The sequence below is a fragment of the Notolabrus celidotus genome, chromosome 19, assembly GCF_009762535.1.
Source record: "Notolabrus celidotus isolate fNotCel1 chromosome 19, fNotCel1.pri, whole genome shotgun sequence".
In the NCBI taxonomy this organism is placed as follows: Eukaryota; Metazoa; Chordata; class Actinopteri; order Labriformes; family Labridae; genus Notolabrus; species Notolabrus celidotus.
The window spans coordinates 13,129,220-13,152,125 of NC_048290.1; the positions used below are offsets into that span (position 1 = coordinate 13,129,220).

General features: G+C 39.8%; 2 protein-coding genes and 1 long non-coding RNA gene across 3 annotated transcripts; 2 read left to right on the top strand and 1 right to left on the bottom strand.

Moving 5' to 3' along the window:
* Nucleotides 1-1,743: 1,743 nt before the first annotated feature.
* Nucleotides 1,744-16,574, bottom strand: LOC117831125. Its single transcript, XR_004634914.1, has 3 exons — nucleotides 15,990-16,574; nucleotides 15,780-15,844; nucleotides 1,744-3,016 (listed from the first exon to the last, which is right to left on the bottom strand). It is a non-coding gene; the product is annotated as an uncharacterized LOC117831125 (long non-coding RNA).
* zgc:122979 (uncharacterized protein LOC641576 homolog) lies at nucleotides 8,872-13,374 on the top strand. Its single transcript, XM_034709649.1, has 4 exons — nucleotides 8,872-9,338; nucleotides 10,355-10,613; nucleotides 10,930-11,483; nucleotides 12,494-13,374. Exons 1-4 carry the CDS (start codon nucleotides 9,231-9,233, stop codon nucleotides 12,725-12,727), a joined length of 1,155 nt encoding a protein of 384 aa, XP_034565540.1. The 5' UTR covers nucleotides 8,872-9,230; the 3' UTR covers nucleotides 12,728-13,374.
* Nucleotides 15,770-21,913, top strand: hwa (huluwa). The gene is made up of 3 exons (XM_034709650.1): nucleotides 15,770-16,671; nucleotides 19,055-19,253; nucleotides 21,360-21,913. The coding sequence occupies exons 1-3, from the start codon at nucleotides 16,072-16,074 to the stop codon at nucleotides 21,524-21,526; spliced, it is 966 nt and encodes a 321-aa protein (XP_034565541.1). The 5' UTR covers nucleotides 15,770-16,071; the 3' UTR covers nucleotides 21,527-21,913.
* The last annotated feature ends 993 nt before the right edge of the window (nucleotides 21,914-22,906 follow it).

A 22,906-nucleotide genomic window follows, 5' to 3' on the forward strand; every position in this document is an offset into this window, starting at 1 on the left:
TCTATGGGCTGAACAAGCTCCGAGCTCTGACTCCGTGACAGACCGGATGTCGTTGTGACGTATGAAAAACACTGAAAACTGAAACGGCTCGTTTCCAGGATTTTTTTCATTTTCAGGGGGGTTCGTAGACATGCCAGGGACACATATTTCAGGTAGAGAACCATTGAAAAGTCGATTTTGCATGATAGGTCACCTTTAACTTTGCAAAAACTAATGGTTTGTGTCAGTGTTGTCTTCGTAAACAATGACAATGACGAAATTATTTCACTGACGCCCCTTTTTTTCATTACGATTACGAGACGGTGACGAGCTAAACATAACTCTTTGATGACTAAACATGACAAGACGTGTGTGAGTTTTCATTGACGAGGTGAGACTGGACAAAAGTGTTAGTGAGTGGTCTGTTAGACGTTCAAAATGCATGACATTTCTGTCTATTGTGCGAGTAATCTGTCAAAAGCAAAAAGTATCAGTAATGCTGCTGCATCCTATCCTGGTTTGGTCACGCCCACCACTGGGCATGCAGCGCACATTGAGAGCTAAGCAGCAAAAGGAAAAATCATGGTGCCATCTCTCTCTCACGATGCGAGCCAGCTCTTCTGATTCACTATAAAGCATCGGCTCCCAGAGCTGCAGCTTTTGATCATGACACATCACGAATGGACAGATCTATTTGAGAAAAAGGGGGGCCAAAGGTCAGTACCATGCACCATTGATCATAGGTGTTGTGTTTTCTTTAAAACATATAAGAAGACATGGGCTTCGAACAAGGACTTTTAATGTCCCTTGTAAATAGCTTTTAAACAACATCACAGCATTGCAGGTATCTTCTTCTACCACTATATCTTAGTGTAACCATAGCAATATAAATGTACTTACAAGGTTATGGTATCTAGCATGACACCTAGTGGCTAGAAGTAATAATGACTCTTATCACTACAATAGGTAGCCTATAGGTGGCCTAATGTGGGATATGTGGCCCCTGGTGAAATGGGCTATTCATTAAGTTGGCTTGCAGGGCAATTATTTTCTACATATTCTACATTCCCAAAGCAGGTGGCAGCATTTTAATCCTGCAATTTCACCAAATTGCCACATTGTTAGTCTGAGCCTCACAATGGAATATGTTACCTGGGAACAGAATTGAATATTCTCCATATTCATGGAGGCCATCAAGTAGCCTTGGGTGATGTATTAAATGCAACTTTTTTGGTTACAAAAAGAGAAGTATAAACTATAACAATGAAAATAATCAACAAATCATTAATCAAATAATCAATCTTTATTTGCGTAGCGCCAAATCACAACAAACGTTATCTCAACACGCTTTTACAAATATAGCAGGAACAGACCATGCTCTATGTTAAATTATTAACAAAGACCCAACACCAAGACAGGATAGGAGCCAGTCCCCTCTAGATGAACGGAACTCAGTCTTATCTCATCTTGATCCACCATGAGCATTGCACCTCCCAGTATTTAGCAAGTTACAGCGGCAAGGAACAACTTCCTTTTAACGAGCAGAAACCTCAAGCAGAACCAGACTCATGTTAGACAGCCATCTGCTTTGACCACGTTGGGGTTGGAAAGAGGCACAGAGGAGAATAAGAGAGAGAGAGCAATGATAGTGATGAGACTGATAGTGGTAGTAGTAGTAGTAGTAGTAGAAGTATAAGCTGTTGCCGCTGGAGTCTGGAACATCCACAGCAGCAGGCCATCTACGGCTGCGACTCAGCGGAACATACAAGACAATGTAAAATATTCCAATAGTCACCAACAGTTTTTTAATAATCAATCAAAACTACAGGAGAAATGTTCATGATTACACAATAAAAATTCATATCTTTGGACAAAAGTTTACAAACATTGGATGAAGAATTAATACAGTACAATACAATACTTAATACTGTGTGGTTTTTAACTCATAATTAAATTTTCCCATCTCATTTGTACAATTTGATATCCCACTTTTATCCAAAAGTAGTAATAGTTTGTCTCATAGCAATGACTTAGATCTTCAAATTTTCATGACTTTTCCCATTCTTATAACTGATAGAGGTGATGTCTTTATTATTACACTTACATTCAAGTCTATGCTTTCAATTATTTCCTTAAAATGGCAGATATGGGCCTCCATTGTGTTTACAAATTGCACAGAACTTTAACTTGTGCTTAAAAGTTGTTAAAATATTTAATTTTGGAGTAAAATGGTGAACCAAAGAGCCTCCCACATTACTACCACATTACCCCCATTACTATAATCACTAAAAAATGTGTGTATTAAAAACAGGGGGAGTCTGCTTGGAGGGACCTCCAATTTTTCAAAAATTGGAGTAACAGAAAGGTTCTTCCTGAAGAAAATTCTTGTTTTTAGATGTTAACTCATTTCTGTTCCTTTACATAAAAACTGGCATGTACTGTATGTATACCATTGCAGGTGAACATCCCTATGTTTGACATGAACATGGATTACTCCATGTTCATGAAGTGGATCGATGGTGGATGTTTAATCCATCTACAGAGCATGTGATAACATTAAAGGCTACATGCAGGCTGTCTGTCTTCTCACCATTTGACAACTTGGCCCTTTAATTAGCATTCTCATCTCTGAGACTGACAGTTACTTTGTCTCTGTATCTGTGAGAGAGACGGCTTGAATGTGTGAAAACCTGTCCATACACAGAGTCAGACTGTTCCTGTGGGTAGGAAGAATGAGCACAGTGTAAGAGGCTGCTCTGATTCACTCTCTCCAGCTCAGTCTGTGAATAGAATGTAAGAGCTGCGATCTGGCGCATCATGATTCCTGGCTCGACATGTTTCAAACCATATATGTCCGCTGTTTCCTGTGAGACGAAAGGAGAATCCTCAGGATATTCCATCCTCCATTGGATGTTCGAAGCATTGCAGCAGAGGAAGTGTTGCCATGTATGTAGGATCTCTGTGACACCGATTTCCGTTTCCATTGCTTCACTGCATGCTGCTCAGGCAACGCAGTGTTGTAATCTTGTAGTATGATCTGTAAATAGATAGGGTGACTCTTTGTCAATGGGAGTAAAAGCAGCTTTGGAGGACATTTACAGAATTTAATAAAAACAGAGTGACTACCATGTCGTAATTATTCTTTATACTAGTAGGATTATGTTGGTTTGAATGATATTTCTGGAATCTTCTGTAATTATCACACTTCCCTGAGCGGGGGGCCTGCATTTAAACTGTTAGGAGGAGATGATGTTAGAAAAAGCAGAGAGTCATATGTGTCATCTTTATCTGCAACTATATGTTAGTTGTCTGATTGTTTTGGGAGAGAAGGGGTGGGTCTACATTTTTTTACTTTCACTCCCCTCATTTTCTGAATCCAGAAATAGAGCCTCGATGTTGTACGCCAACGCAGTCCAGTGAAGATTCCGTTTTTACCCACAAGTGTCTCAAACAGACTGACAGTGCAATTGGGGCCAGGACGGGGGCTATATTTTTATAGTGAAAATATACAAAGAATATATTCCCCTAAGAAAAAAATAGAAGCACCGGCCAACATTACTCTATTTTGACAGATTCTACATAAAACTGAAGAATCTGTAGGCACAGGACCAGATTTTGGTATCAGAATTGTTCTGGTTTCCATTTGTTGTACGAGGGATATTGTGCATCATCGTATCAGCAGGAATTGACAGTATGCGAGACAGCAGTGTATGTGGGTAACTAAAGTGGAGGAACACAATCCATAATCCAATCTCAGAACTATTCAAAAATCAGCAATGTGGCCTTACTTAATAAATAAACTATAGATATAAATATTAGCATAAAGGTCTAGCTAACAACCCATACTTAAAACCAATTTTTAAAATATTCACAATTTTTTAAATCTCAAATTGCCGGTCAAACTGTAAACAAATGCAATATAATGGTTATTTACTACTACCGGTTGGTCACTCCTGAAGCCACTTAAAAGTTGGCCTTTCCTCCCAGAGATTTTAGCCTCAACAAACATTACAAGATCAGGACTATATAACCCAAAAGAAGCTGCATATATCAACCAAAATCATCTCATTCTTTCCATCTCCTTCTGAGCATGTGTATGTCAGAGAAACCGTCTTTCAAAAGCAGAATTAACAGGCACAGAAGAGGTAGAATACAGTACATAGCCAACTTACTGACTGTGGATGCCAAAAACACAAAGACAAACCAGATGTGACCAAATTCCCTCCAGGCATTGAGGACATTTCTACAGCCACCAAAGTGAGATTACCATGACCTTTGACCTCTGATTATCAATCAATTAATCAATCTTTATTAGTATAGCGCCAAATCACAACCAAACGTTGTCTCAAGGCGCTTTTACAAGCATAGCAGGTCTAGACAATACTCTTTGTTAAATGAATAACAAAGACCCAACATCAAGACCAGATACGATCCAGTCCCCTCTTACTGACAGGACTCGATCTTATCTCATCTTAATCCACCATGACCATTGCACCTTGCAGTATTTAGCTAGTTACAGTGGCAAGGAAAAATGTCCTTTTAACAGGCAGAAACCTCGAGCAGAACCAGACTCATGTTAGACAGCCATCTGCCTCGACCAAGTTGGGGTTGGAAAGAGGGATTGAGGAAAATGAGAGAGAGTGTGATGATAATGAGACGGATTGTAGTAGTAGCTGTTGCCACTGGAGTCCAGCACGTCCATATCAGCTGGAGTCTGGAATGTCCACAGCAGCAGGATGTCTACAACAGCTAATGGGCTAATGGCTAGGCTAAGCTACGAGTAGTTGGAATCACCACTAAAGAGCTTTTCTTAATACTTGATCATGTTACTAACCCTACATCTTTCTGGAGTCCCTGAGCTCCTTTGTCTCGTAGGTTTCCCTGAGTTGCTGCCGTGAATGCCCTGCTGCTGTGGACATTCCAGACTTCAGCTGCTACAGACGTGCCAGACTCTAGTGGCTACAGCAACTACTACAACTACCAATCTCATGACTATCATCGCTCTCTGTCCCTCTCTTATTCTCCTCTATCCCTCTTTCCAACACCAACTCGGTCGAGGCAGATGGCTGTCTAACATGAGGCTGGTTCTGCTCGAGGTTTCTGCTCGTTAAAAGGAAGTTTTTATCTTTGTCGCTGTAACTCGCTAAATACTACAAGGTGCAATGCTCATGGATTGTATCAGGTCTTGATGTTGGTTCTTTGTTAGAAATTCGAAATAGAGTACAGTCTAGACCTGCTATGTTTGTAAAAGCGTCTTGAGATAACACTTGATGTGATTTAGCGCTATACAAATTAAGATAGATTGATTGATTGATTGATTGATTGATTGATTGATTGATTGATTGATTGATTGATTGATTGATTGATTGGTTGGTTGGTTGGTTGGTTGGTTGATTGGTTGATTGGTTGATTGGTTGATTGGTTGATTGATCATAGCAGTAAAGTTTTGTGTATCTTTTTTGTAAAAGAGAGATTATCTTGAATGATCTGCAGACACAATCGCTGATTCCAGCCCTAATGTTTGATTTGGGCTTTGTAAAAACATTTGATCCACTGACACACTTACTTTAATAGAGAGCAGATTGATGATGGTTAAAGGTCTTTTTTGCAGTAAGTTGAAATAAAGAATGAATTTAACCAAGCTCACTACTGCAATAGTTTTTGAACAGTTTCTTACTATTATGGTTATAAAGTCAGATTCTGAAAACATTAGTTCCTGTTTCTGGCAAGACAATTTGCATCCTTCTGTCGCTTCCTTTTGAGGTGATACTTTCAATTTTCACCAGAGAAGAATATTTTAACACTTCCTAAACAGCACAAGATTTTTTTTTTAACACATTTGGTTACATAACTTCAAGGCAAGTTGCCCTTTTCTTTCACACAGCTGTTTGCTGTGGGTTATTAAGTGGCTCATTTGCATTGCTTTGCAGTTACTGTCAGAGGCACAATATGCAGTGGCAATGCAGGACTGCGGGGGAGGACACATTTAAATGAACACCTGCACAGTCTCAAAGAGACCGGAATCATTAAAATAAATACTGCCTCCGTAAAACTGGGTGACCTTTGCTGTGAAAAATCCATTAGCAGAATAATTTGGAACCAGGGTAATTTCAGCTACAGGAAATAAACCAGGACACATTTGGAGTGCAGGTCAAGGCATTCAGAAGGTTGGAATTTGTCCTACTTTCCTTTTATGTTATTTTCAATTTTACAGCACATTTTCTTTATCCACAACCACTAGATATATTTCAGGAGTTTGAAATAAATGCAATTCAAACCAACACCACTGCAACTTCACTGCTGGTGGTATGTACTGTATGTACTGATATGTTATTCACTGGCACCTTGTACAAAGGGTACTGAAGTGTAAGACTTAATGTTCCTGTGAGGAGACTTGTGGTTATGAAACAGACTGAAATTGATATTGATGCCTTATATGATTTACAAAAAGTGACCATCAGGAATTAGATCCACTGGTTTTAGGTATTTTTTAACAATGTCTGTCGCTTCTACTCTGGAGTCTGTGACTTTGTTTGCAATTTCTCTCAAATAGATTCACAGTGAGTGACTTGTGTGACAGTTCAAAGTCAGCAGAATTGTCAGAAAATATAAAATACCCAAGATAAGAAGTACTGCATTGTCCACAGGGGCTGACAAAATCAATCCAAAATTAAAGTTAGCTTCAGATACAGTTTGGAGTGTTTCCATTACATGTTACTTTTTTACTTCAAGTAATTTCCATTTAATTTACCTGACATATAACTATAAACTTTTCAGCATAACATTTTCAATTTCAAAGAATTTATAACCCAGATTCCTGAAAAGTTGTGATAATCTGAAAAATAATGTTAAAAACGGATTTCTATAGTTTGTCAATCATTTAAACCATATACTTAATTGAAACTAGTGTAGAGGCAACAAATTAGATTGAAATTGGAACATTTTATTGCTCTAGATATAAAATTGAATTAATATAAATGAAAAAAATTTGCTCATATTAAGTTAAATGCCAGTTGGAACTGGAAAACACCTGAAGGAACATCTCCCAGCTGATAAGGTATATTTGCAACAGGTGTTAACATGACCAGGTATCAAAAGGGCATTTCAGAAAGGACAAGTCTCTCAGAAGTAAAGACGGGAAGAGGTTTACCACTCTGTGAGAGACTGTGTTAGCAAATAGTTTATCAATTTCAGAGCGTATTTTCTCAGCACACAACTGCAAAGAATTTGGGGATTTCATCAACTACAGTATATTACATCATAAAAATATTCAGATTTCTGAATATTATATACAGAAAACAGATTCTAACAATAATGAAAAACAGTGTTGGATGAATGTGATGTTCAGAACGCATAGGCAGCACTGCATTAAAAACTGACTCTGTAATAGAAATCACTGCATGGGCTCTAAATCACTTCCAAAAACGATTGTCTGTGATCACATTTTACACCGATGCCCCTGCGTCCACAAATGCAGGTTAAATCTGTACCATGCAAAGTGGAAACCATATATAAATATGATCCAGAAATGGTGGTGACTTCTCTGGCCTGAGCCCATTTAAGATGGACCGAGGTGAAGCGGAGAGCTGTCCTGTGGTATTATGAATCAAAATGTGACACTCTTATTGGAAATCATGGAAATCCTCTCTAAATAGGAGAGGGACCATATATTTTTCAGGAAAGATCTTGCATATTTCACCAAGACATTGCCATACCACATTCTGCACATATCACAATAGCATGGCTCCACAGTAAAGGAACCCAGGTGTTAAACAGCCCTGCCTGCGGTCCTGACTTGACACTCAATAAAAAACATTCAGAGCATTGTGAAACCAAGAATACAACAAAGGAGAACCTGAACTGCCAAATTTAATATTTAGATTTAACAATCCAAAATTAGATTCAACATTTAGATTTAATATTGAGATTTAGATTTAATATTTAGATTTAACATTTATATTTAGCATCTGGGTTTACCAGGGATTTTAATTTAAATATATTTGTCAAAACAAAAATAAATAAAAATTGCTCTAAATGTGATTTTAAAAAGTTACTTTGAAAAATTCACTCTACGTTTTTATGACGTTTTGGAGCTAAATGTGGAGAAATGTTGCTGTTTTTTTCTATGTGCACCACTTTACATATGGTGCCCCCTTAAAAATGAGCATACATATATTTTTTGTTTCAACATTGGATATGTGTCTTTGTCTTCTGTTTATGTTAACATTTTATAGTGTCCTCGTCTTTCTGGAATCTGGGTTGTATTTTAAGATTTTGAAATATTCTGCATTTCTTACAAATAACAAAGTTGCCAGGTTTTTTTTTTTTTGGTTTTTTTTTGCACAATGAGTATTTTTACTCTTTGTTGAAATCCCTTCTGGGGTTTTGTATGAGTAAGATTTTGAATGCACGATTTGCTTTTATTAAGGCTAAATAAAGTATGTGAATACTTACACCTCTACTGATGCTATTTTCGAGATGGGTTCAAGACTGTACAGACTGTATTATGCAAACACCCATCGATCCTTATAGCCTTACCTGCTCCCTCAAATGTCTGGCTGTGTAACTTAGGGACAAGAGTACCACTGCAGAGCAGGTTGCTAAAAATAGCTGTTCTGAATTGACCCTGTTGAAGCAGGAAAAAAAAAGGTTGGACAAGTCCACTCATCCACAGAAAGGTATACTGTGTTATTATCTAAGCCTCTCATGTTTAAATAAACAGACAGTCACTTGAGGACAGGAGCCCCTTCACTGCATAAGTATCTGTCTAGAGGTTGTCTAGGCAGCCAGCTGGATCTTTTTTAACAACATGTCTGGATGTTCTGTTCTGTTCTGTTCTGTTCTGTCTGTCTGTAACGAAAAAAAAAAAACACTCTGCTTCTGTGTCGTGACTGTCTGCTAGGCTCTGCCTTCAAGAACTCCGGAAACCTGCCTCGAGATGGAGAAGGAGGCTGCAACATCCGCGTGATCATCACCAGTGCACCAATGGAACAGAAGTGAGAACACCGGCATCCCCTGTCGCGCGTGAGGAAATAGGCGGGCCCGGGGAAAGCTCGCTCACGCTGCGTGGGTGGGTGAGCGGATAGTAGAGGAGCTGCCGCGGCGGTATTTAACAGAGAGCCGACGAGAGCTTAAGCAGGACGGAGCCGACAGACCAGCGCTTAAAGCAAGAGCCATTTCAGCACCAGCGCGACTGGACAGCGACACGTAGCCCAAACAAAAACAGCAACCTTCAACTTTAAACAGCAATCATGGTTCTTATCTGGACTCAGTTCGGTGTGAAGCACAAAAATGTCAATGTCAAGTGCAAAGTGCGAGTTATGCACAGGGGTGACAGTTCCGGATCATCTTCATCAGCGGTAAGTACAAGTTTTATTTCAGCTTTTCAACCTTTTCAACCTGTTAAAGCTGCTGTGAGGAACTTTTGATTTATATCAGTTTTGGCGCCCCATTTTGGACAAAGTGATACCTCTTATCTCTTGTTCTGCACATGCAAAAGTAGTGTTTTCAACAAAAACCTCACCCTGCTGTCTTTTAACAGCCAGATGTATCACTCAATTTGATTATTTGCCATGAAAACAACTGAAAAAGGGTGTTTCTAAAGCCAAATGTCAATCATGTGGTCTGACAGCTACCCCCTCTGAGTGGTTTAAGGCATTAAAAATTACAACAGAGCAGGTATCAGTGTTGTTGTTTATGGTTTTGTTTGCTTTTGAAGGTCATAAAGAGGCATCAATGTTGGTTTCAGTGTGTAGCTCAGCTGGTGAAAAACTCCTCATAGTGCCTTTAAACGACCATTTGAACATTACATTAGATTATGGACACATTGAACTTGCTACTATAATAAGTTACAACTTAATGTATTTTCTATAAGTAAAAAAATGGCAAATATTGCAGTCATCTATTATTGACTCATATCTGCTGCTATGAATTCATCCATATGCAAGATGCACATTCAGCCAATCGCTGCAGAGAATCTCTGTCATTGGGGGAAGTTTTATTCCCCCTCACGATTCCCCCACACACCACTTCCCCCCACCCTCACACACACAATCCTCTCTCACGTTGTGTTGTGCACCCGCTTATAAATTCAATGCATGGTTTTGCAGCAGCACACAGATAAGGGTGTTCCCACAGAGAGTTCCCCTGCTGGGGGTTAAATTTATTCATATTAATAGAAACCTTGAAGCACTGTGTAGAGGATGTATATAAACCATGCAGTCTGTTTGGATGAGGGTTGAATAGTAGGCTTTTTGCAGCCTTTAACACTAGCTGATATGAGATCTAGGACATATTGAAAGAAAACACACATATTCACTAATGCACAAATGAAAAGCAAAATGGTCTAATGCCTGACTCTTCTTGTCTTTAACAGGAAGGTACCAAATCCGAGCAGGACACACCTTGCCTGGCAATCAAACCAACAGGCAAAGACTTCTACAAGGTCCTGGGTGTCTCCCCTGATTCCAATGAGGACGAGATCAAGAAAGCCTACAGGAAGATGGCTCTCAAGTTCCACCCTGACAAGAACAGTGACGCCGACGCAGAGGACAAGTTCAAAGAGATCGCAGAAGCCTATGAAGTCCTGACTGACCCCAAGAAAAGAAGCATCTATGACCAGTTTGGGGAAGAAGGTGAGTTAAACAGCTGAAATAGTAGCTGCCAGAAGGCTAATCACTGTAGCTTAGGCTGTTGCATTAACTATTCATGTCTTCATCAAGGCTAAATGCTGATGCGCAGTGGGAGGATAACTAAAACTCTACCACTCCTATTAAATCAGCTATGTTTGGCACAAACAGCTGTGAGGCTGCTGAATTATTCAGGGTGCCATGAAAGAGTTTTCCTCAAAACTCCTTAACAGCCTATCCTAATTAAACTCTCTAGAAACACATGAATAAGGCAGATTTTTAAGAATTTAACTCAACCTCTTCTGTTTCATTTCATTTTTAGGCCTTAAAAGCGGCATGTCATTGGCAAACCAAGGCAACGCTTTTCGCAATACCTTCCACGGTGACCCCCACGCCACCTTCTCCTCCTTCTTCCATGGCTCCGACCATTTTGACATCTTCTTCGGCCCTGATGGGGACAGTGAGGAGGACCTTTTCAACCCCTTCAGACGCTTCCCCTTTAGCCACGTGGGTGGCAATGCCGGCTGCGAAGGCGGGCTAAGGAGAGGTCAGCGCCGGCTGCAGGGCAAAGAGGTGGTCCACGACTTGCCAGTGACCCTGGAGGAGGTGATGCAAGGCTGCACCAAGCATGTGAAGATCACCCGACGTCGCCTTAACTCTGACGGGCGTAGCATGCGATCAGAAGACAAAGTACTGAATGTGGTGGTGAAGAAAGGCTGGAAGGCCGGGACCAAGATCACCTTCCCAAGGGAGGGAGACGAGACACCCAACAGCACCCCTGCAGACATAACCTTCATCCTCAGGGACAAGGAGCACACTCAGTACAAGAGGGAGGGCTCCAACATCGTCTACACAGCCAAGATTACCCTTAAAGAGGTGAGTTTGGGGCATTTACATCAAGTTTGAAGGTCAGTCAGGGTTAGGTTTGACCCCCACAGAGGCCATCAGTCCTGACAACATGAGTGATTCATTATGAAACATGGGGCTGCTCTATAAGTAGAAATACTATGTCATTCGCCAGCTGATCACACCTACACAGAAAAAGGCTCTGATCCAACCACCACTTCCAGTCCTTTACATAACTGTGGAGTGATGCATTCTCTGGCAAAACAAAGAAAATCCATTTCAGTGAGGCGTCAATAAGACATAGCCGGAAGGTTCTATCTCAGCCGAACTCAGGGAGGGTTCAGACTTCTAATGCAGCTCTAGGGCAGAACACATTGTTCAGTTTGGGGTAAAAAAGCCCCCAGTTTTCATTAGCCTGACAGACCCCCACTAACAGAACAGCAGCGGCAGCCTGCCAACGCCTTGGTTACCTCATCAGCCCCTGCAGAGAGCGATGGAGCAGGAGCTAAATTTAGCAACAGCTCCAACTGCCCCCATGAATCTCACTTCACTCTCCCTCTCAGTCACTATGTGTGCTGCAGACTCCTCTGCCTTAACAAGGCAGGCAGGCAGGCAGGCAGAGAGGCAGCTTTTTTGGCTCACTGTGTTGCTGGCTCTCACTTCAGCCATCCCACACACAGATTAGCAGGGCAGCAGTCACAGGGACTGGCATTTCAAAGAGCTCCTCCATCTTCCTGCGGCTCCTTTCAGTCACTGAAGCACTTAACTCCCACACACAGGCAGGAAATAGAGCAACGATTATAACATCTGTAACACCGGTTTGTTGCATAACAGAAAAATGGTTGTGCTTTTCAAAAGGCAGACGCTCCATATTTATCAGTTACACAACTTAACACATTTCAAGACCTGGCATTTAATAGATTTGTTGTATTGTTCCAAATGTACTCAAGCTCAGTCAGACCACTCAGGATGCATTATGAAACTGTTTCTAAATATAACTGTTCTACAAAACTCAATGTCCATTTTTTTTCCCTCTCCAGGCTCTCTGTGGCTGCACTGTTAACGTCCCAACACTTGACAACCGAATGATGCCTCTTCCATGCAGCGATGTCATCAAACCTGGTGCAGTACGGCGGCTCAGGGGTGAAGGTCTACCAATGCCCAAAAGCCCATCCCAGAGGGGCGACTTGATGGTGGAGTTCCAGGTGCTCTTCCCTGACAGGATCCCGCCACAGTCCCGTGAGATCATCAAGCACAGCCTAGGCCAGTGCTAGCCTGCTTTACCTACTGACGCAGCTTCACCTAGCGTGTATGTTGTTATCAATTCACAAACACAGCCTTGCCCGAGGTGCTAATATCACAACCAATCACAACCTCCAATTGTGTTTGGAAAAGGCAGGCAGTGCATTAGTGAGTTGTAGTTCAGAGAGAAGACTTTCTGCTCGGCACATTGCACAACAGTTACGATGCCGAATGAAAGGAGAGTTCAGTACTGATGAATGGGGTCTTTGGTATCTGAGGGCATCCATTGACTCTACAGCCTTTTGCTTGAATAAAAAGCTAATCTGTACTGTTATACTTGCAAACCTTTAGCAGGATATCAGTGTGATATTCAAGTCTGTATAGACTTCCTTAAACCTGAACGGTAGAAAAAAATGTGAAAAAAATCCTTTTTACTATAGTTATATGGTGTTCATATGACTGATTTTTGCATTGAATTATTACAATAGCAAAATGTACTTGTGTGCAAAGATCTACTTTGTGTACAAAATTCAAACAAATTGTCTCTAAGAGAGATTCATTTGTCAAATGTTCTATTGAATTATTTGAAAATGTTTGTACATAGTCTGAGCAGTGATGTAGTAATTCCTGATAGAGACAAGTTTGAAAGCATGAAAATAAAGAAAAAAATTGAATATAACTTCTTCTCTTTACTGTTCATTGTAACCAGAAATATATACATATTTTGCAACACTGGGTACTTGTCAAAGCACATCACCATCGTCTTCTGAAAACGTGAATAAGTGGACAATAAAGTCCTCAACAAAACAAAAAGAGGAAACTGGAGTCCTCAAAAAACAAATGAGTGGACTATCAAAGTCCTCTGAAGTGGAAACTTTCTCTCTCTCTCTCTCTCTCTCTCTCTCTCTCTCTCTCTCTCTCTCTCTCTCTCTCTCTTTTTTATATTCCCCTCTATCCCTCTTTCCAACCCCAATTCAGTCGAAGCAGATGGCTGTCGAAAATTAGTCTGGTTCTGCTCAAGGTTTCTGCCTGTTAAAAGAATGTTTTTTCTTGCCGCTGTAACAAGCTAAATACTACGAGGTTAAATGCTCATGGTGGATTAAGATGAGATAAGATTGAGTCCTGTCAGTACAAGCAGACTGGATCATATCCCGTCTTGATGTTGGGTCTTTGTTAATAATTTAACATGGAGTCCAGTCTAGACCTAGCGTCTTGAGATAACGTTTGTTGTGATTTGTCGCTATACAAATGAAGATTGATTGATTGATTGATTGATTGAATAGTACTGAGAAGCACAAGAAGTTGACAACAACATACTCAAACAACAAAACGGGACAATAATAGTACTCAAAATCAATATATGTGTACTACAAAGTCCCCAAAACAAATTTAAGTTTATTGTTTCGGAGGAGAGGTGATGTGTCTTCAAGAGTTTCTATCAAGTCCAGTTGTCTATTCGGGTCAAGCCTTGATTTACCATGACCTGGATGACTGAGAACCTAGACACAAGTGTACTACAAAAGCAAGATAAGTGGACTACAAAATACACAAAAGCTAAATAAGTGGACTATAAAAGCACTCAGCAGCTAGTTAAGTGAACCATAAAGCTCCCAAAAACCAAAACAAGTATATTTTAACAAGCTATTTTTTTCTGAGGGGGTTGGAGGACATGTCTGGAATGAAAAGAACTCAGGTTTGTTATGATAGAGCTGGAAGCCAAGCTGATGCCATCTAGGGCAGTTATATCATTGCAAAACATGTCTCTGAGGTATTCAGGGCACAATAACTCCAGTTTTGACTGAAGCAGAACATTTCTATCATCCAGGTATTTATGTCCTTATGGCATGTTTTTTAGCTCAGTTAAAATCGGTGCTTTCATCTTGCTTCATTTTACTGAGTATTGTGTAACAATAAAAATGCATGAAGTGATCCTGATCATATTACCTTCGGAAAGCAAGAAAGCGAAAAGAAGCTATGAAAATTGTGGAACTCAGTTCAGATTCATAGAGATATAATGTCTACATGTACAAACTAAGATGGATTCAATCAGATGTATGTTGAAATCCTATCTATAAGATCCAATCTATAAGACTTTAAACACTGGGTCTCTATGAAAACCAAAGTAAGTAAGGGAGCACTGTCTTCTAAAAGCTTTTAAAGTGGACTACAAAAGTACTTAGCTAACATTGAATTTTATTACAAAAGTCTAAGCAAAGAGAAATTCTCTGCATAATATAGGCTGCACCAAACCCTTTGAGTGGACTATAAAAATACTACATAAATTGTATTCAAAAGTCCTCAGCAAGCCCTATAAATGGACTAAAAAAATACATATAAAACTATATAAGGTGGAATACAAAATATCAGGCATTATATTAAGCCACCAACAACCACGCAGTGGAAACCGAGCAGGTCTACACAATGGAACAGATGACTTCAAGTCTAAAACTGAAGATGGACATTTTTACTCAAAGATAGAAGTGCTTTCAAATGTATTTATTATTGGATATATAATCATGCGATATATAAGATGTAGCTGAGCTCTGCATAGAGCGTTGTTGTATGGTTGGCCAAGACCTCTGCCGAAAATGCCTGTCAATGGGTTGTTTTATTTTTATTCTTACTATTTTATTATATATATATATATATATATATATATATATATATATATATTCATTAAATATATTCAGACTTCATTCCATATATTCAGACTTTTATTCCATATATTCAGACTTCATTCCATAAATTATTTCCTGAACGGCTTGCCATATATATATAAATAAACACACATATATACATATATACATATATTTATTTACTCTACATAGCTGTTAAGTAATTTGGAAATTGTGTCAAGCTGTGAAAAATCTAAATAAACAGTTGTAATTTTATATTAATATATATGTATATTTAATATTATATTATATTGTATATATTTTATGTATCAGGTATTATAGTCCACAAAAAATATTGTTTAGCATTAAACCATCACTGGAGAAAGCTGCAGTGATGCAGGAGTGTGACCAGCTGCTGCCATCTAGCGGTCACTGCACGCCGTAGCATTTTGCACTTAATTGGACGCACCTGTTGATCCGTAATCCTCGTGGCTGCCTTTCACATCAAGCCTTTGCTTAGTAAACACCGACAGTCTGCAATGATGAAGCCAAAATTGTTAAAAGACAACATTACCATTTGGAGGCTGTTTACATTTGAGAGGCAGGCTGGCATGCTGGCTTTAGGTGGAAAAGAGACACTCAAACAACGTAGTCCACATTGATTGACACAGCAGCCCACCTGTGCATTCAGACATCATCGCGAATCCTCAGTTGAGATCAGCTATTCTCCAAAAAGCATCCTTTATGTCCTATGGGATGAAATGTCGCAGATAAGTCAGACCACAGCATCAAATCTGAATGAAGGTTACCCTGTGACTAATCTGACTTTAGTGGTGCTTTTGCTCATACCCTGTGTGGTTATTCTGCTCCTGCTGAACTGTCTGTTTCTGGGCTACAAGTTACTGATCCTGTCAAAGAAAAACGGCAGACAAACTAGAGAGGACAAAGAGATGCTACTGCAGTCCAACCTTAACCTGCACAGAGTCGGGAGACCATCCGATTCGGTTTTTACACCTCTACAGGATGGGAGGAGAGCGTATATGTCTCTATCGGAGCCCGTCCTGCCCCATCCTGTCACCTCATCCCGGGCATCATCTAGGGAGAGAGCGAGCAGGATGGATCATAGGATCCGGCTTCTGAGGCCAGACGGTGCCACAGGGTCAGGGTCTCTGAGGGCGCCGAGCACCATCCGGGCCACCTCCTCTGCGGCTGGTTACACCCCAAGAATGAACCTGGCCTCTGGCTCACGGATTTACAGCGTCAGTAAAGCGGGCTGGTGTAAAAGTGCTCCACTTTTAGCACAGTCCAGTGATTCAGAGGCTGAGACCAGAGTGAACCTGGTCCCACCAAACTCTCCTATGGTAAGTGGTCAAATAGGCCAACTCTTGTTAAGGTCATTGTGAAGTTACAGTAGAATGTGATCCTATTTAGACAAAGCATTAGCAGGTTCAATTTTAATATTTACTGAACAGCATGGCCACATGAAGCTTTTTGGGTGTCCAAGGGCAAAGCCAGTCCTCCTTGAACACCAGTCACACTTCATCATTTAAATATGAACCAGGGGTGGTTTATTTATGTCCACAGTTTTCCTGTGTGGCACTGTGGTTTAATTTAATCATAAAAAGAAAAATCAATCAATCAATCTTTATTTGTATAGTGCCAAATCACAAAAAATGTTATCTCAAGACACTTTTACAAACAGAGCAAGTGTAGACCATACTCTATGTTAAAAAGACCCAACACCAAGACAGGATAAGATCCAGTCCCAGCTTACTTACTGGACTCCATCTGAGTCCACCATGAGCAGTGGACCACGCAGTATTTAACTAGTAACAGGAGCAGGGAAGAACTTCCTTTTAACTGGCAGAAACCTTGAGCAGAACCAGACTCATGTCAGACAGCCATCTGCTTCGACTGAGTTGGGGTTGGAAAGAGGGATAGAGGGGAATAATAGAGAGAGAGAGAGAGAGAGAGAGAGAGAGAGAGAGAGAGAGAGAGAGAGAGAGAGAGAGAGAGAGAGAGATGATAGTGATGAGACAAGTAGTAGTAGTAGTAATGATAGCTGTTGGAGTCCAGCACATCCCAGTTGGCTACATGACACGAGTAAACCTACAAGACAATGGAGCTCAGAAGGGTCTATGGTTAGTAACTTTAAATGGAACAGGGAGAGTTGGGATCGAGGGGTGAGATAGGATCCAAGTGTGTCAGTGTGCCAGCTCTCCTGACAGTCTTATGGGTTGTTAACACCAAACATGAATAAAATCATTTGTGCGAATGAATTACATGTAAAGTCAATGTAGAGACACGAATAGACACGAGTAGTGGTCTGGCGTAGCGAATTGGGCGAATGATTTGCGAGAGTTGAAATATCTGAACTCCAGCGAATCCATGGCGCCGCGATAGCTGAACAGCGCGCAGATCAACCCGTGACGGGTGGGAACCCCTCCCCTCTCCCTCTTGCGAAAATTCGCTGAAAACTCGTGGACATGCAATTTTGACACGCAAATTGAGCAAATCATTCGTGTGAATAGCGCAAGTAAACACAAACCATTCTCACATGTGTATTCGAGCGGTCGTTCGCCTGGTGTGAACTTGACATAAGTGCTGGTCAAAGCCATAGACTGTAGAACAAATGGACAGCGTTGCTCTGCCTTTTCCTGTTGTACGGCTTTGAAGCCAAAAAAACCCCAGTTCGAATGCGCAGCCATTTTGCAGCCAGACTCTGCGCAGTATAGAATTTCTGTGTTGCTACGGTAATTTCGGTGTTGCCACGGTAACGAGCTCCGCCCTACAGCGTACCGTCCCGAGGTCTTACGGAGTTTCCTCTCTATGGCAGCTGTCAATCAAGTTGTTGTTAAAATGCTTTTTTGCACCTGTTGTTATGCACACCACAACATGTTTTTCCAGCTTTAAACTAAATTACACAGCTGTTCAGTAAAGAGACACACCAAATCTTGTGTTAGTATTAAAGCATTTAATGGGTTGTAAAATATGATATCTTCTGTTTAAAATTACCCCTTAACTTTGGAAAGAGAATTTAGATAGTTGACAATTGACAATTAAAATGAATAATGAAAAAGGAAGTTTTCTTAAAAATACCTCTGTGTAACAGCTGTAAGCTTTTGTATGGTTGAAAAATCCAGTTCAGTGAACATGGAAACAAAACAGTTTGTGATTTTTTAAATGTTACCTGTGCAGAAATTGTATCAAAAGCAGTAGAAATATCTTAGTTTATTCTGGAACAATGTTAAAAAGAAAAGAATATCATTTTAAATTGTCAAGACCCTCTTTAACTAATTTGTCTCCCTGTAATTGTTTTTGTTCAGTATTTAAATAAGTTACATCTTGGTGTATAAGTAAGCTTCAGTGTCATGTATACGGTATCTTTATTTCTTGATAAATCTTCCCAGAAAACAAAAGTACTTGCTTCTACGTGCTTCCTCATATTTTTTAAAGGAGCTCTGCTCATTCTTAGGCTTACATGTCAGTCATCATCTTTTTGAAGGGTGCATTTCTGAATGTTGTGCTCTTCTATTTCAGTTCCCATGTGCTTCCTGTCACTGCTTTTATCCTACTCAGCTTATGTATTCAAAACAAACAGGAACTCTTAGCTTCTATGTGCCAACACTACAGGACATTCAAAGAAAAAATAATGCCCATTGAAGACTGATGTATGAAGCATAAAGTTATCTTTAATCCTGATGACAAGTATGAAATGTAGAACACGCACATTTTCTTTTGCAGCAGGAGACAGAACACGAAGGGCACATTCGCCGTAGCAGATCTTATGATATGCTGACAGCTGTGAGTCCAGGTGTTGCAGTTCATGTGTTTGACAAAGTGGATATGGAGTTTGAATGCACCAACCAACCCTTAGAGACGTCCTGCCTGAACACATCAGCAGTGGGTCCTGGACTGGACAGTGACTTTGGAGCCAGTGCAGGTATGATTGAGTCTGCTTCAGCTGCACTGTGATCAATACGGCTGTCATAAATAACTAATGTTACTGCAGCAGCAAACTGGAAAAATATGAAAACACAGAGTCTCTTTGGTGAAGAATATTGAGGGTTTTGCGGCAGTTTAATGTCGTATTAAGTGTTTTAAGCAAATGAAGGCTTATTTTGCAAAGATCTTGGTCTTTTTATGAAAAATCAATGATATTGTATCTATCTGTGCATAACCTGAGCCCTATTCTAAGTTCAACTCATGCGTATTATATTTCTAAGGCAAAGTGTACACATTTTGTAATGTCATTATTTCAGCATGTATCTAAATGTTAAATGAGGCATCTTTTTTTTTTTTTGAATATATTTTTGGCCCTTTTGCCTTTATTTGATAGGACAGCTTAAGAGAGACAGGAAATGTAGGGAGTAGAGAGCGGGGAAAGACATGCAGGAAATAGTTGACCGGCCAGTAATCGAGCCGGCGACCCCTGCGACGAGGACTGTAGCCTCTGTATGTGGGACGCTTAGACCTCTAGGCCACCAGCGCCCCAAATGAGGCATCTAAACAAATATGAGAGGGTACACAAGCTAGACTATGGAAGCCTTCTGCAGTCATGAAGCCATACATTTTTATTTTTTTTTACAAACAGGATTCAACAAATCATGGCAGGATTTGGAATACAAAATAAATATAATAATTCTAACTGCAAGAACAAAATGCAACGCAGAAGATTAAAAAGAAAAAACGCAAATTGAACAGAAAAAAAGTGTGGGATAGTAGACCAATAAATCATTGTTAAAGAAGTTTTTTAAAAAATACATAAATAAATAAAAAAACATAAAAATAGATACGAAAATAAAGAATTAAAGGACAATATAAAGGTTTTAAGAAGACGACAACATCACATTCGAGAAAATAGAACATGGAAAAGGATAAATTAGGAACATTGAGATAATAAATGAAAAAAGAAATAATAAAACAATAAATAATCAAATACAATTTAAACAATGAATTAGTTGGGTAAAAACAAAAAAACAAAGAAATAAAGAGCTAAAAGGATGAAATCACATAAAAGCAAGTCTGTAAAAATGGGTCTTAAGAAGATATTTAAAGGATGTCACTGCAAGCCTTATCTCCTCAGGGAGGTCGTTCCAAAGTCGAGAGGCTCTGAAGGAGAAGATGCCATTCCCTTTGGGTTTGAGCCTCTCGACTTTGGAACGACCAAAAGTGCCCCATCCGAGGGTCTAAAGCCACAAGATGGCTCGTATGGTGTTAGCATTTCTGCAATGTAGATCGGGGCAAGACCCAGACAAGCTTTAAAAGTTGTCATTAAAAGCTTAAAGTTTTAGATGATCAAAATTTGATCCTCAGAGTCTCAGAAGCCCAAAGCGAATCAGCTTAACTTAGCTCATTAGTGAGGGCAATTACAACATAGCATTTCATAGTGTGATCTATCACAGTGCCCAGCCACCATATTGTTTTCTAGGTTGCCAGAACATTCTAAAATGATCCTGTTATCATGAGAAAACAAGATTTGTAATCTCAGTGAGTGGATGAATTAATGTATTGTGATGAGAAACCAGTGTTGTTATCCCAAGATAATCAACCAATCTTTATTTGTATAGTGTCAAATCACAACAAACATTATCTCAAGATGCTTTTACAAACGTAGCAGGTCTAGACCATACTCTATGTAAAATGATTAACAAAGACTCAACATCAAGACAGGATAAGATCCAGTCCCCTCTTACTGACAGGACTCCATCTTATCTCATCTTAGTCCATCATGGTTATTGAACCATGCATGTTTAGCTAGTAACAGCAGCAAGGAAAAACTTCCTTTTAACAGGTAGAAACCTTGAGCATAAACAGACTCATGTTAGACAGCCATCTGCCTCGACTAAGTAGGGGTTGGAAAGATGGATAGAGGAGAATAAGAGAAAGAGAGTGATGATAGTGATGAGATGGATAGTAGTAGTAGTAGCTGTTGCCGCTTGAGTCTGGAACGTCCACAGCAGCAGGCCGTCTACAGCAGCGACTTAGAGAAACCCAGAAGTGTGTTGTGTTAAGTGTGTGTAACTATTCCCCTCTGAATTCTTCTCAGGTGTGTCCCTACGGATTCTGTCTGCAGACAGTGATGGTCTGTCTAACGGTGTTCTATCTTCAGCCTTGGAGTGGGATTATTATGACCCATGCTACGTCAAACAGAATAATTTACCCAAACACAAACACCACAGACCAGTGATTCACACTAAACAGTACTGGGTCTGATTTGCCCACACTTTCAGTGTTTGAAGTAGTTTTAGCGTTTATTTATTTTATATCCTATTTATTTTAATCTAAAAGCTTATATGTGTTCTATTGTTTGTAAAGAGTTAATTTATTAAATTAGTTTCACTGTTAATCACTTTGACTTCACAAATGAACACCGCTTCTTTGACGTAGAATGCACTGAGTTTGATCATAGTTTAATATTTTTCACTAAACACACATTCACCAACGTTATTGTGGCATATTGAATATGTGCTTCTTCACCTATTGTTATAGTTATAATCACAGTTATAGATTTCAGGAGCAAACAATCACACTAACATTTCTGTTCAATAATTTTGTTATATATTTTGAATCACTGAACAATAAAGATATATTTAGAGTTTAGTCAGGTGTTTGGTCCTTTTTTTCTTTACAAAATTGCAGCTGAAGAATTTTTAAATAGAAGGGATGAAATTTGATGTTATTTAGTGCATTACAATCTAGAATATAACTTAAAATCCTTCTTCTGACCTACAAAGCTCTCAATGGTCAGGCACCTTTGTATCTTAAAGAGCTCATAGTGCCTTATTACCCCTCTAGAAAGCTACGCTTCCAGCATTCAGGCCTCCTTTTCGTACCTAAAGTCTCTAAAAGTAGTATGGGAGGTAGGACCCTCAGTTATCAGGCCCCTCTCCTTTGGAATCATCTACCAATCAGGGTCCAAGAGACAGACACCGTCTCTGCTTTTCAGATTAGGCTTAAAACTTTCCTTTTTGATAAAGCTTATAGTTAGAGCTGGCTCAGGCTTTGACCAACTCTTAGTTATGCTGCTATAGGCTTAGACTGCTGGGGGAACTGACACACTGGGATCTTAGCAAAACCTTTAGCAGAACAGCATCTATTGCATTCAGAAGACACTGAAGGAAAGATGTGATGTAGTTTTATCTTTGAAAAGTGCAGTCTGTGCATCACCTTGAACTGGATTAATCTGTAGCCTGAGTTGATAGAACAACAATGAATCCGTGGCATTGCTTCTTCCCAAAACTCTGCAGATCTGCTCCAGGTTTCTGCCTATTAGAAGGACGTATTTCCTTGCCGCTGTAACTAGTTAAATACTGCGAGGTGCAATGATCATGGTGGATTAAGATGAGATAAGACAGTCCCGTCAGTAAGAGGGGACTGGATTTTATCCAGTTTTGATGTTGGGTCTTTGTTTATAATTTAACAGAGTATGGTCTAGACCTGCTATGTTTGTAATTGTCTTGACATAACACTTGTTGTGATTTAGCGCTATACAAATTAAGATTGATTGACTGATAAAGACAGCTTCAAAGGATTTTTCTGATTCAGTTTTGTGTAGTTCTCTACCAGCAGAATGCAGCAGTGTGGTTGTGGTTA

Bases quoted from the DNA above. Each gene is read 5' to 3' on its own strand.
- hwa (XM_034709650.1), top strand. From the start codon at position 16,072: ATGTCGCAGATAAGTCAGACCACAGCATCAAATCTGAATGAAGGTTAC. The intron at 16,672-19,054 runs GTAAGTGGTCAA...TTTCTTTTGCAG, and splicing joins TCCCACCAAACTCTCCTATG to CAGGAGACAGAACACGAAGG. The intron at 19,254-21,359 runs GTATGATTGAGT...AATTCTTCTCAG, and splicing joins TGACTTTGGAGCCAGTGCAG to GTGTGTCCCTACGGATTCTG.
- zgc:122979 (XM_034709649.1), top strand. From the start codon at position 9,231: ATGGTTCTTATCTGGACTCAGTTCGGTGTGAAGCACAAAAATGTCAAT. The intron at 9,339-10,354 runs GTAAGTACAAGT...TGTCTTTAACAG, and splicing joins CCGGATCATCTTCATCAGCG to GAAGGTACCAAATCCGAGCA. The intron at 10,614-10,929 runs GTGAGTTAAACA...TTTCATTTTTAG, and splicing joins TGACCAGTTTGGGGAAGAAG to GCCTTAAAAGCGGCATGTCA.